Below are 12626 nucleotides of genomic sequence, written 5' to 3'. Positions count from 1 at the left end.
CATAATTTTTCTCTCCCCCAAATTAATTAAGGTCTAATCTTAGAAGTGTTTTTGTAATAAACAATCGAACCCAGGGTAAAAGATGGGGGGGGGGAGCATGGAAGAAAAAAAAGGGTCCAAGGAATCAAGAAAGAAAATGAAGACAACGAGGAAGGAGATAGAGAATGATTTAAAAAAAGGCAACGATTAACAATTAAAAGGCGAGAATTAATGGTGATTAGTCAAGGATCAACAATAATCATGATAATAATAATAATAATCATAATAAAAATAAAGGTTAACTTCAACTTCAGCAAAAATGAACAATAATGTTGAAGGATCACTTGGAGAAAAATAGAGAGAGAAACCTTTTGGCTGGAGACATGACATAATTGGAGGTATTTGTTGGAGAGAAAACATACGACAGCCAGATCAGATGAGCTGACTAGACATAACAACGGCAGTCAGGTGTGTTGGCCAGATACTATGACAACAGGCAGATGTGTTTGAACAGACATAACAATGACAGCTAGATGTGTTGGATAAACATAACAGATCCTGCAATTACAGTCAGATGTGTTGGCCAGAAATAACAATGACAGCAAAATGTGTTGGTCGGACATGACAAGGACAGCCAAATATGTTAACCAGAAATAACAATGACAGCCAGATGTGTTGGCCAGACAGAACAATGACAGCCAGATGTGTTGGCCAGACAGAACAATGACAGCCAGATCAGATGTGTTGGCCAGGCACAACAAATAAACACCAGTCAAACACAACTAAATGTGTTGAAGAAACAGAAAAAGTAAATGCGTATGTTGGTCAAACAAAGTGGTTAAATGCTTTAACCTTTCACAAAATGACCAGATGTGTTGGCCAGACAGACAATAACTAAATTTAGAAGCATCAGATGAATGTTATATAAAAGGAGGCAGGGGAAAATATTTGATAAACAATTTCTTCAAAGAAGAAAAGGCGGAAGACTGCATTGGGAAAGTTTTTTTTTTTTTATGAAGACAGCAGTAAACAGTAAAAGCAAGAAAAAAAAGAGTGAGAAAGGATGGACAAGGAATTTGGGAATACTTCAACGAAGATGAACAACTTATCAAAAGAAAAACATAAATTGTAAAGTTAATCCTGTTGTTTTTGTAATACTGAGCAGATGAGAGAGAGAGAGAGAGAGAGAGAGAGAAAAAAACCTACCCATGGAAAGATTGATAGTCTATCACAGGTAACATTCACTTTATATTTTGTTCTGTTATTTTTAATGGGAGCGAGTTCTGGTGCCAATTTCCAACAGTTTAGTAAAACTGGGGTTTCGGAAAGAACAATGAAATATGTCAAGAAATCACTGAGTCACTTTAGCCATTTAGCTATTTCAACAATGAAAAACAACTCTAGGAAGAAGCAACAGAATGTGGGTTAACAAGTGGTGGAGGTGGTGGTGTCTTATTTTGACGTTAATTGTTGTAAATTTTCAGTGGGGAGGGAGATTGTAACAGTTGAGGGAAACAAGAAATTATGTCTCTTGCCAAGAAAACTTAGTGGATCATTATGGCGGTGATGGCAGCGGCAGCAGCAGCAGCAACAATTTTGTTTGGCATCGGCACAAGACTACAGATTTGTAGATGGCTTTGAGGATCAATTGCTTTGACACCAGTACATGACTCTCAACCCCACTTGATTGAAAGGTGAAAATCATCTTAAAAGTATACCAACCCAGGGCACAATGCCATGGAATTGAATATTAATCTTTTAATAACCCTGATTAAATCCTTACTGGATGTGTGTTCTGAAAATAATGAAAAAAAACTTGGAGGGACTGGGTAAAAAATATCATGAAAAGCTGGTGTTTGGAACATATTTTAACAAAACTTTCTTATATAAAATTATGATGGGAGATTTTAACTTTAAATATAAACATTTTCAAAAACAGAATGGTTTGACTTTTGGAAGTTTGTGGTTTCTGGTGGTTTAGTATGAAACAAGAGTTAAACATCAACAATCTTGCTCCACAACACCCACTACTCTTAACAAACAATAACAATAATAATTTTTGCAAATTTTGGCACAAGGCCAGTAAATTTAAGAAGTGGAAAAGCCAATTATAATGACCCCTAGTATTTGCCTGTTATTTGATTTATGAACCCTGAAAAGATGAAGTCAACCTCACTGGCATTTGAATAGGGGACATAAGGAGTTGGGAGAATGCTACTAATGAATCTGCCAGCTCGATAATAACAATCCTTTCTGTTATAGGCACAAGGCCCGATACTTTTGGGGAGTGGGGCCAGTCGATAAGATCAAACCCCGAAAGGATGAAAGGCAAAGTTGACCTCAGCAGAATTTGAACTCAGAACGTAAAGACACACGAAATACCGCTAAGCATTTCGCTCGGTGTGCTAACGACTCTGCCAGTTCACTGCCTTCATTATATAGACCCCGAAAGGATGGAAGGCAAAGTCAACCTTGGCAGCACTTGAACTCAGAACATAAAGACGGACAAAATGCTACTAAGCATTTTGCCCAGTGTGCTAACGATTCTGCCAGCTCACTGCCTCAATAATAATGGTTTGAAATTTTGTCAAAAGGGCAGCTTGTGGGGAGGTGAGGATGAATCAGTTACATCAACCCCAGTGCTCGACTGGCACTTATTTTATCGACCCAGAAAGGATGAAAGGCAAAGTTGACCTCGGCGGAATTTGAACTCAGAACAGAGCAGGTGAAATACTGCTAAGCATTTCATCCAGCATGCTAACAATTCTGCCAGCATGCTGCCTTAATAAGGCACAAGGCCTGAAATTTTGCCGGAGGGGACTAGTCAATTACACTGACCCTAGTGCATAACTGGTATGGAAGGATGCAAGGCAAAGTCAACCTCGGCAGAATTTGAACTCAGAACGTAGAGACAGACGAAATACCGCTAAACATTTCGCCCAGCATGCCACTTTAATAATAACTGTTTCAAATTTTGGCACAAGGCTAGTAATTTGAGGGGAGGGGCTAAGTTGATTACACTGACCCCAGTGCTCAGCTGATACTTATTTCACTGACCCATAAAGGATGAAATGCAAATTTGACCTCAGTGGGATCTGAACTCAGAATGTGCAGATAGACAAAATACTGCTAAGCATTTTGCCCGGGGTGCTAACGATCCTGCCAGCTCACTGCCCTAATTATAATGATAATTGTTTCATCAATGTAAATACCCCCCACCCCACCCAACCAAATACCTCTTTCAACCATTTCTGGTAAAAATACTTTGTCTTTGTTTGGATTCATTTTTAAAATAAGAATTTAGTAAAATAAGTCATTTCACTGGTGACGGTTGGTGAACTGGAAGGAATCGGTAGAGCACCAGACAAAATGCTTCGGTGGCATTTCATTGCAGCTCCCATTTCAACTGCTCCGAGTTCAAACCTCATCAACATTGATCCTGCCCTTCATCCTACCAAGTTTGATAAAATGAAATACTAGTCAAGTTATAGGGGCCAATATAATCAACTAGCCCTTTCTTAAAAATTGCTAACCCCAGGCTTAAATCAGAAACCATTATTATTATTGTTATTATTAAGCAAACTCATTCCACCAAAGTTGGGTTTGCCTTTCATCTTTTCCAATTAAGTACTGGGGTCAATGTAATCGACTGACCCACTCCCCCAAAATTTCAGGCCTTGTGCCTATAGTAGGAAGGATTATTATTATTAAGCTGGTGCTTGAAGAAATTTTGATTCGAGGGAAGGTTTTAAAATGAAGTTTGTATCATAGAACCAGGGGTCAGGGTTAGGGTTTAATGGTGTTGAATAGTTTTGAGGAAGACTGTTCGAGGGACCCTTCTTGTAGTTCTGGGGGCTCAAAGGGATGGATCCAACGCAAGAGTTTTTGAAACTGGAATGAACTGGATTCTGTCAAGTGGAAGATTCCTGCAATTGAAAGATGTAATGAAACCTTGCAACTGCAACAATAAATGTAACGTCATCCGACAACAGCAGTAAGAAAGTGGGGAGGAAGGGAGAAGCATAACCGCCCCTGTCCCAGGCGGGGGTGGGGGGAAAGCAAAGCTGATAGAAGAAATAAAGGTATTTCTTGGAAGAACCAAATAAAGGAAGAATGAAGAAAGACCGAGGTGTAAAAGAACCATAACTGACAATCGTACACACAAAGAGTTCCCAAAGACCCCAACAGAGATAATGGAAAATGGCAGAGTAAATAAAAAAAAAAAAGTGATTGTACCTGACCAAACCCCACCCCCACCCCAAGACTGAAACAGAAGCAATAGATGGGAAGAAAAAAAGAGGGGGACAAAAACCACCCCCCCTTCCTCCATCCCTCAACAGAAGCAAGAGAAGGGTGTGGCTGCCACAGAACACCCAAACCAGTATTTAACCCCCCTCCCCTTTAAGGGAACAAGTAGAAGAGTGAACACCCAAGTATAATGTGGGGGGAGAAGTGTGCATGGAGGTGGGTGAGTGGAAACAGGGACATCCTCTCCTTCCTTCCCACCCACCCAACTGCTCCCCACCCCCACCGTCCCATATCCCAGTCACCACCAACAACAACAACAGCAATGTGTAACAGAAACAACCTGACGAGGTAAACGATGCCATCAAATTTCTCTGACCGATGGAGAGGAGGCAGGAGGAGTGTGGAAGGGAGAGATGCATGTCAGGCACTGAGTTGACAATCCAACACGTGGCCATCACCTAATATAATAACGACTTCAAATTTCAACACAAGGCCAGTGATTTCAGGGAAGAGGAGTAAGTCAACTACATCAACCACAGTACATAACTGGTACATATTTTATTGACCTTGGAAGGATGAAAAGGTAAAGTCAACCTCAGCAGAATTTGAACTCAGAACGTAAAGACTGACAAAATGCTGCTTTGCCCAGCACAGAAACGATTTTGCCAACTCACTACAGAATGCAATAATAATAATAATAACGGCTTCAAATTTTGCCACAAGGGCAGCAATTTTGAGGGGAGGGAATGAGTCGATTACATTGACCTCCAGTATTCAACTGGTACTTATTTCATCGACCCTGAAAGGACAAAAGGCAAAGTCAACCTCAGTGGAATTTGAACTCAGAAAGTAAAGACAGACGAAATGCCACTAAGCATTTTTTCTGGCGTGCTAATGATTCTGCCAGGTCACTGCCTTAATTAAAGTAGCAATAATAATAATAATAATAATAATAATAATAATAATAATAATTCTTTCTACTATAGGCAGGCACAAGCCCTGAAATTTGGTGGAGGGAGGGGGCGTGGCTAGTTGATTACATCGACCCCAAAAGGATGAAAGGCAAAGTCGACCTCCGCAGAATTTGAACTCAAAATCTGAAGACAGACTAAATGCCGCTATTTTGCCTGACGTCCTAACGATTCTGCCAGTTTGCCACATTAATAATAATAATAATGCCAACAATGTAGGAGAAAATGCCTTTGATTTCTTCATTATATCCACCACCACTACTACTACTACTACTAGCGCCAGTGTGGCTGTCATTAGGTGTGTCCCTGTCGTCCAGGAAATACCTGAGCAGCTGGTATTAATTGATTAATCAGTGACTATTTTAGCTCGTTATTTAATTTAGAAATTGACAGGACTGATTGTTCAGTTGGTTGAGAAAACAGTGAGGATGCCGAGTGGCTGATTAAAGAGGGCCTTTATTCTTGCCCTTTATTAACAATGTAAGGTCTAAGGCTGACAAGAAGTGGGGGACAACCCTGGAGCCATCCTAAGGAAAAAAAAAAAAGAAAATGAGGTGGGTTTGGGGTCCAGAACAGGGCTAAAGTAAGGAATAAACTTAAGAGCAAAACACTTGGCACATAGGGTGGGACTGGGGGAGGGGGGAAGCTCTGGGTGGTGCTTTTAAGGTTTGGGGCACTTTTGTGTCAGCTGTGTATGCTTATACTGGTGGTTGGAGTGGGGGTGGGGCCAAAAGTGCGAAACAAATTAACTTTGATAGAATGCCTGTCAATGTATGATCATATTTCCTTTAAGAAAAAAAAAACACAACATTCTTGTTATGATGTGTTTTTAGGTTAACCGTCTATCCTTCCATCCATGACAAACCAATCTGGATCAAAGCAGCAACTGAGCCAGAAATGTAACGAGGATGGGTTACGTCAGGCTTGAACTCACAAACTGGCAGTTCCCAGTCCTTTTATCAAACTCAAAACAGTTCACCACTTGTTTATAAATCAGGGGGTGGTGTGCAGTAGAGACTCAGGGAGGTGAGTGACCCCTCAACCCTCTCCTTCCGTTCCCCATCATGTGATGAAAGGGGAAGTAGGAGGGAGGTGTTGAGTATTACTTGCTCCCAAACAGTTGAGTCACACTCCACCATACGTTGTGTTCATATTTGATTTTAATATAAAAATTTAAGGAAGATCATAACATTGATGGATTCGGCTTAGTGTATTACTGGTATCATCTATCTTTCACTTGCTTTTGTCATTGGTCCATGGCCATGCTGGGACACCACGTCAGTACTGTTTTCTTTTTTATTTAAATTGTTTCATTTGTTTTTGTAGACCCAACACCTTAGTAGCCCTACTTTCGATTTCAAAAGAATTGATAAGGATGGAAATTAAGAGAGGGGTGAATATACCAACAGATGGATTTGAACCCAGATCCACTAAACACTGGGTAACAGCAAAATAAGACCATAACAAGAGAATGTGAAAAGCCATATGCTGACACCACCCCCCGCCAACTGCCACGTCCTCCCCCTTTCCCAGACCTCCACTCTCCCCTAACCCAGTTTTGCATTTTTATGTTACCTGACCCCTTAAACAAAGGAATAATGATTTTCTACAGCTCGTCCATGTGACTGCTGCTGCTGCTGTTGTTGCTGCTGCTGTTGCTGTAGTTGTAACAGTTGCTGTTGTTGCTGCTGTTGTTGTTGTTGTTGTTGCTGCTGTTGGGCTCCCTGGGTCTGCTCGCGGACGACGTTCTCGATCGACTCCGTCCGCGAGCGAACTGACCCACTGACCACTATCACATCCCTGCCGTTTTCGGTCATCCCGGCACGGTGGGAGTTCACGTGCCCCATCACCACTCCACCCACCCCGCCTCCCACCACTCCTCCTCCTCCACCACCGCCGACCGACAGCCCCCCCACCACAGCACTAGCGACAACCCCACTTATGCCACCACCACCAACAACCGTCCCCACAGGAACTATGTTAGCCACACCACCCCCACCACTGCCACCACTACCACCGCCACCACTACCACCACTACTACTACCCAACGAGACTGGTATTATCCCAACAAGGTGCCCCTGTCCACCACCACCACCACCACTTCCTCCCTGGGAACCCGCCACCACTATGCTGCTTACTCCACCTGAGACACTGCTTGCCACACCCACTGTACCACCACCACCACCACCACTGTTCGTCCCATTAACGGCACCAGTTTGCACCGGAGTCGCATTGTTCCTCGTACCAAGATTCGATGTGGACGACGACCGGCCGGAGTGAGACATGAGGCGCGGGGAGTTCCTTGGAAGGGTGGACGGCGTCCTCGGCCGTTCCATCGAGATGACATAATCGGTGAGGGTGACGTCAGATGCTCCACCAGACTCCAATGGGATTGGGTGGCTCCGGAAGTGTTCCAACATGTCAAAGATGGTCTGGAACCAAAGATGTTGTACTCGGCACTGACCATCATCTTGGATTGTCATCCGGAGATGCTGAAGGAGAAAGAGAGAGAGAGAGAGACACGACAGAGTTATTCAAATGAAACAACAAAAAACAAAAGTACTAACAAAAAAAAATACTTGAAAAATGTATTAAGCCATTAAGGGCCAATCTCTAGATTTAGGGTCACAGCTATAATAATTAATATTTAACCAACTATATTTAGAGATATAATCCTTTTGTTACCATATTTCTGTTAAAATAAATTGCCTTTGGAGTAAAGATTGTTTGCCAACATAACATGGCAGTCCTGGTTTAGGATGAATGTTGCTGTAATTTAGCCCTAGGAGACATCGTCTCCAGCTGGCTATACAACACAATCTATGACCTTATATTTTTCGAATAAGGGAATCTAGCACCCCCACTCAGCTCAAAGCAATAACTGTGTATCGTGATTTCAGGGTTATTTCTTTTCATCAGCACAGGATAGTTGTTCGGCTGATAAAGGAAAATAACCCGGAAATTGCGGCATACAGATATTGTTTTGAGCTGAGTGGGGGTGCTAGATTCCCTTGTTCAAAAATATAAGGACATAGATTGTGTCATATAGCCAGCTGGAGACGATGTACTGTTGCTGAATATCTCTCGTTGTGAGATTTAAAAATTAGTAAATTGCCTTTGATTCAATTAAATAATGAAGAATTTAGTAAAATGTCTGTCATTCTTAATCTAGTGTCTGGAACATAAATAAACAGGAAATTTTGACTGAAGGTTTAAATTCTTAATTTAAGATCACTTTAACTCTTTTGTTACCATATTTCTGTTGAAGTGCACTCCCTTTTATTTCAATTAATTTTTAACAGAATTAAGAATTTAGTAAAATAACTTGTTATTAAGCTGGTATTTGAAACATGAAATTTTGATGGAAAATTTTAATTTAGATCACTTTAAGCCTTTTGTTACCATATTTCTGTTGAACTTGTTTCGGCTAATTTTGAAAATAACGTAGAATTCAATAAGATAACTTTAAAATGTTAAGCTGGTGTTTGAAACAGAATTTGAAATATTGAAAGTTTTGACTTAAATCCCTTCAAAACAAACTTTGTATAGAATCAGGAACCATGTGAAGCAGTTCAGTATCAAAAATGTTAATTTGTCATAAAGATTGAAATGCCTTTTAACCCTTTGACATTCAGATTTCTCCGTCAAATGTAAAGCTTATTTATTCACATTATTTTGAATAAATCCTGCATTATCTCATAACTTTGAGAATTCAATGATGTGGTTATTCCTTTTTAGAATGACATTGTAGGGTAGGTGTGAGAGGCCAAATCTGGATGGTCTGAACATAAAACAAGTAGAATATCTGGGTTGGATATGACTGGGTTAAACACATGTTTCTGACATAACCATGAAGCTTAAAATTTTTAAGGCAGAGATATTAGAATTTATGATATCCATGTCTTTCCTACATGGCATTAGCAAGATTTAATGATGTGACATGTTGTCAAATGGCAATCAAACCAAAGTTGAAACCCTGATTCTTATTAAATCACTTAACCCTTTGACATTCGGATTATTCTGTGTCAAATGTAAAGATTATTTATTCATATTGTTTGGAATTAATCCTGTATTATCTCAAAGCTTTGACAATTCAATAATGTGATTGTTTCTTTTTTTAGAATGACATTGTAGGGTAGGTGCAAGAGACCAGATTTGGCCTGTTTCAGCATTAAACAAGTAGAATATTTTGGCTGGATATGGCCAGTTTAAATGCTAAGGGGTTAAAAGCTACATCTATATTTTGCCAAATATTGGCAACAACTGTTTCAAATTTTGGTAAAAATGGAAAAACTCAAGGGACTGGAAAAAAAAACGAAAGTATTAATGGGTTAAAATGGGTTTGGAATGAGAAAGTGTCCCCAGTAGAGCACACTTCATTACGCAGTGAGCAATCTATTATAATTTCCAACTGAAAGAAGTTTGTTGTGAAGATAAGAAGTTTGACATCCTGGGCAGAACTGTTTATGTAAAAAAAGCAAGGCATGCATTGCTGTTTAGAGATATAATCTTTTTGTTACCAACCCAGCTGAAACTGGCTCTGGCTCTGAGTACAAATGTCTTGTTTTCATAAGTTCTGAATTAAAATCTTCCACCAAACCTTAGTCACAGTTTATGTTCCTAACACTAGCTTAATGATAACTAAGTTATTTTACTAAATTCTTTGTTATTTTAAAAGTAATTGAAAGAAACAAAGAGCATCTCAACAGAAATAGGGTAACGAAAGGACTTCCTATTGTGACTGTCACTTTCTTTTGGTTTTTTTGTTTTGTATTTTAGGAGTCTGTAGCCTTACATGATCCAATGTAGGCACAGGCACTGCTGCTGTGGTGGTTAAGATGTTGAGTGCCAGTGTGACTAGTTGAGTATGAGTGCGACATGGTTACATGAGTATTGTATGCCGAGTGCGGTTAGGGTTGAGTGAGGGCTGTAATGGATGGGATGGCAGTGCCATGTGATGGTGGTGTTTGTGGAAGGTTAAGTTCAAAATGTTGGTATTCTGCATCCAAGTTGTATCCCCCACCGTCCCCATGTGTATGTCGGATGTTTACAGACCGTGTCACTTGGAGGCCATGCAGACAGGGATCCACTCCACATGTGTGTGTTGGCAGCAATAACACATGGAATGTATCTGACAGTTATGTATCTGCATGTTATGGTTTAAGGTTCAATCCCACTGCATGGCACTTCAAGCAAATTGTCTTCTTAGGCCGACAAAAGCCTTCAAAGTGGATTTGGTTGATAAAAACTGAGAGAAGTTCATCAATATATATACAGTAAACCAGGCCAAATTAGATTGGAGCCTGGTGTTGCCATCCGGTTTCACCAGTCCTCAGTCAAATCGTCCAACCCATGCTAGCATGGAAAGCGGACGTTAAATGATGATGATGATGATGATGATGATGATAAACCCTTGACTATCCAAAACCCGCGAAATAAAAACAGTACTGTACATTTTTTTGTTATTATTTTTATAATTTGCATATATATATTTATTTTATTATAAATGCAAAAGAAACACCACTGAGGAATCAATGTAAGCTTAATAAACCGCGATATAGCGAGGGATTACTGTATGTATATATGTGTATATATGTATATATATATATATATATATTTCAACTCATGCTACCATGGTAAATAGATGTTAAATGAGGGTTAAGAGGTGTGTGTGTGTGTGTGTGGTGGTGGTGGTGGTGGGGCTAATAGTTAGGATTGCAAGATTGTGAGTTCGAAGCCCAGGCTGGGAGGCATGTCATGTTCTTGAGCAAAACCCTTCATGTTGCATTGCTCCAAACCCTCCACCTGTAAAGAGGTCACACTGCAACTGACCAGTTTGGTAATCAAGGGGAATATCAGCTTGCTTGCCCCAAGCACCGTTTCAAAGCTGAAATGACGCAAAGTGCATTGTGACCAGTGATGTATAACAACCTCTGATATTCTGGTCAGTCACGTGATAGGTGTTTGTGTTGCTGTCTCTTTGCCTTGACCGCATGGGATAGTTGTAAGCAGATGTCTCGAACACGAAAACACTCTACTTCATTTCCAGTCTTCCCTGGAAACTTGTCTGGTCTTGCAGAAGCATTACCTTTACTTGGAAACAGGTGAGGGTTGGTGACAAGAAGGGCATCCGGCTGCAGAAAATCTGCCTCAACAAATTTCATCTCTACCCATGAAAGCATGGTAAAGTGGACATGACTCTGGGTGGCTATGCTACATCGGCTTTAGCTAAGGTATTGTGCAGCCATAGTGTTTTGCTGTTTGTGGTGCACCCTCCCAACCCACCCGCACCACCTATACTGGAAATTTTTCTCCTCTAACCTCTAACTGTTACCTATACAGAATGTTCCCCTCTCCCTCCCCCTCCATCCCTATCTAGTGTCTATCTCCTGTTGAATGTAGTGATTATGAAGCGAATATAATGATGCTGAAGTGTATGCAGGTTGAAGCCTATTTCTATGTTAACAATGTCTGCCAAACACACATGCCAGCTTTCTTTCCAGATGCATAATGCTGCTGTCCCTCATCCCAGGGTCTCGCCAGCACACACCTCCCACACCCTCAGTGTTGGCACATTGAAAGGTAGGTCTGGTGAGAGTGTTGAGATGCTTGAATGGAGACGTGTAGATCTGTGCTGCATCCAAGAAGTAAGGTGGAGAGGAGTTTCTGCTAGGTTCCTCACAGGTACAAGATTTTCTGGGTAGGAAACAGTGATGGGGCTGGGGACGTGGGTTTACTTGGGGAGAAATGGGTGGATAAGGTAATTGAAGTAGTCAGAGTCTGTAATAGAATGCTTATGCTTAGACTAGTGCTGCAACATGGATTAGCAACCATTATCTCGGCCTATGCCCCTCAGCCAGGGCTACCTGATCAACAGAAAGACTGATTTTATGACACTCTCTTGCAGACTACCTCATTGATGAATGACAGGGGCCTTCTCTTTGTGGCTGGCAATTTCAAAGGGCATGTTGGACAACATGCAGGGAGCTTCCATGGGGTACATGGTGGCTATGGTTTTGGTTCATGCAATGAGGAGGGAAACAGGCTACTGGGGTTCTGTGATGCAAATGATCTTATGATCTGTAATACTAACTTCAGGAAACCTGCCAGTCACCTGTTCACCTACCAGTTTGGTGGGTACACTTGTCAGATTGACTACATCCTCGCCAGGAAAAGGGGAAAATGGCCACTTACAAGAGCCAAAACTTTCCCAGGCGAAGAATGCCCCCCACAACATAGGTTAGTTGTTAGCAACTTGAGGATCAGGATTAATGGCTGCTCAGAAGACAACCAGTGTGGAAAAGAAGGGTCTGGAAGCTTAGGGATCTTCTGAATGGACAGAGATTTAGATATGCATTACTTGAAGTTTTTGATGAAAAAGGAGGATATAGCATCACATAATGCGGATGACAACTGGAAGTTCCTACG

At 41.0% G+C, this 12626-nt stretch overlaps 1 protein-coding gene across 3 annotated transcripts in view; it reads right to left on the bottom strand.

The window, feature by feature from the left end:
- The window catches only part of LOC106871628 (uncharacterized), a 171033-nt gene that overhangs the window by 994 nt on the left and 157413 nt on the right, over positions 1–12626 (bottom strand). The window contains exon 8 of one of the 3 annotated variants that reach the window (XM_089343010.1): positions 7444–7690. In XM_089343010.1, the coding sequence (XP_089199136.1) occupies positions 7444–7690 (247 nt within the window). Of the gene's footprint in view, positions 1–6485; positions 7691–12626 lie in introns of those variants that run through there. The other 2 variants (XM_089343009.1, XM_089343008.1) reach the window with 2 other exon arrangements.

Source organism: Octopus bimaculoides, chromosome 26 (assembly GCF_046866305.1).
Source record: "Octopus bimaculoides isolate indiv1 chromosome 26, ASM4686630v1, whole genome shotgun sequence".
Taxonomy (NCBI): Eukaryota; Metazoa; Mollusca; class Cephalopoda; order Octopoda; family Octopodidae; genus Octopus; species Octopus bimaculoides.
This window is presented reverse-complemented; position numbering and strand designations above follow the sequence as displayed.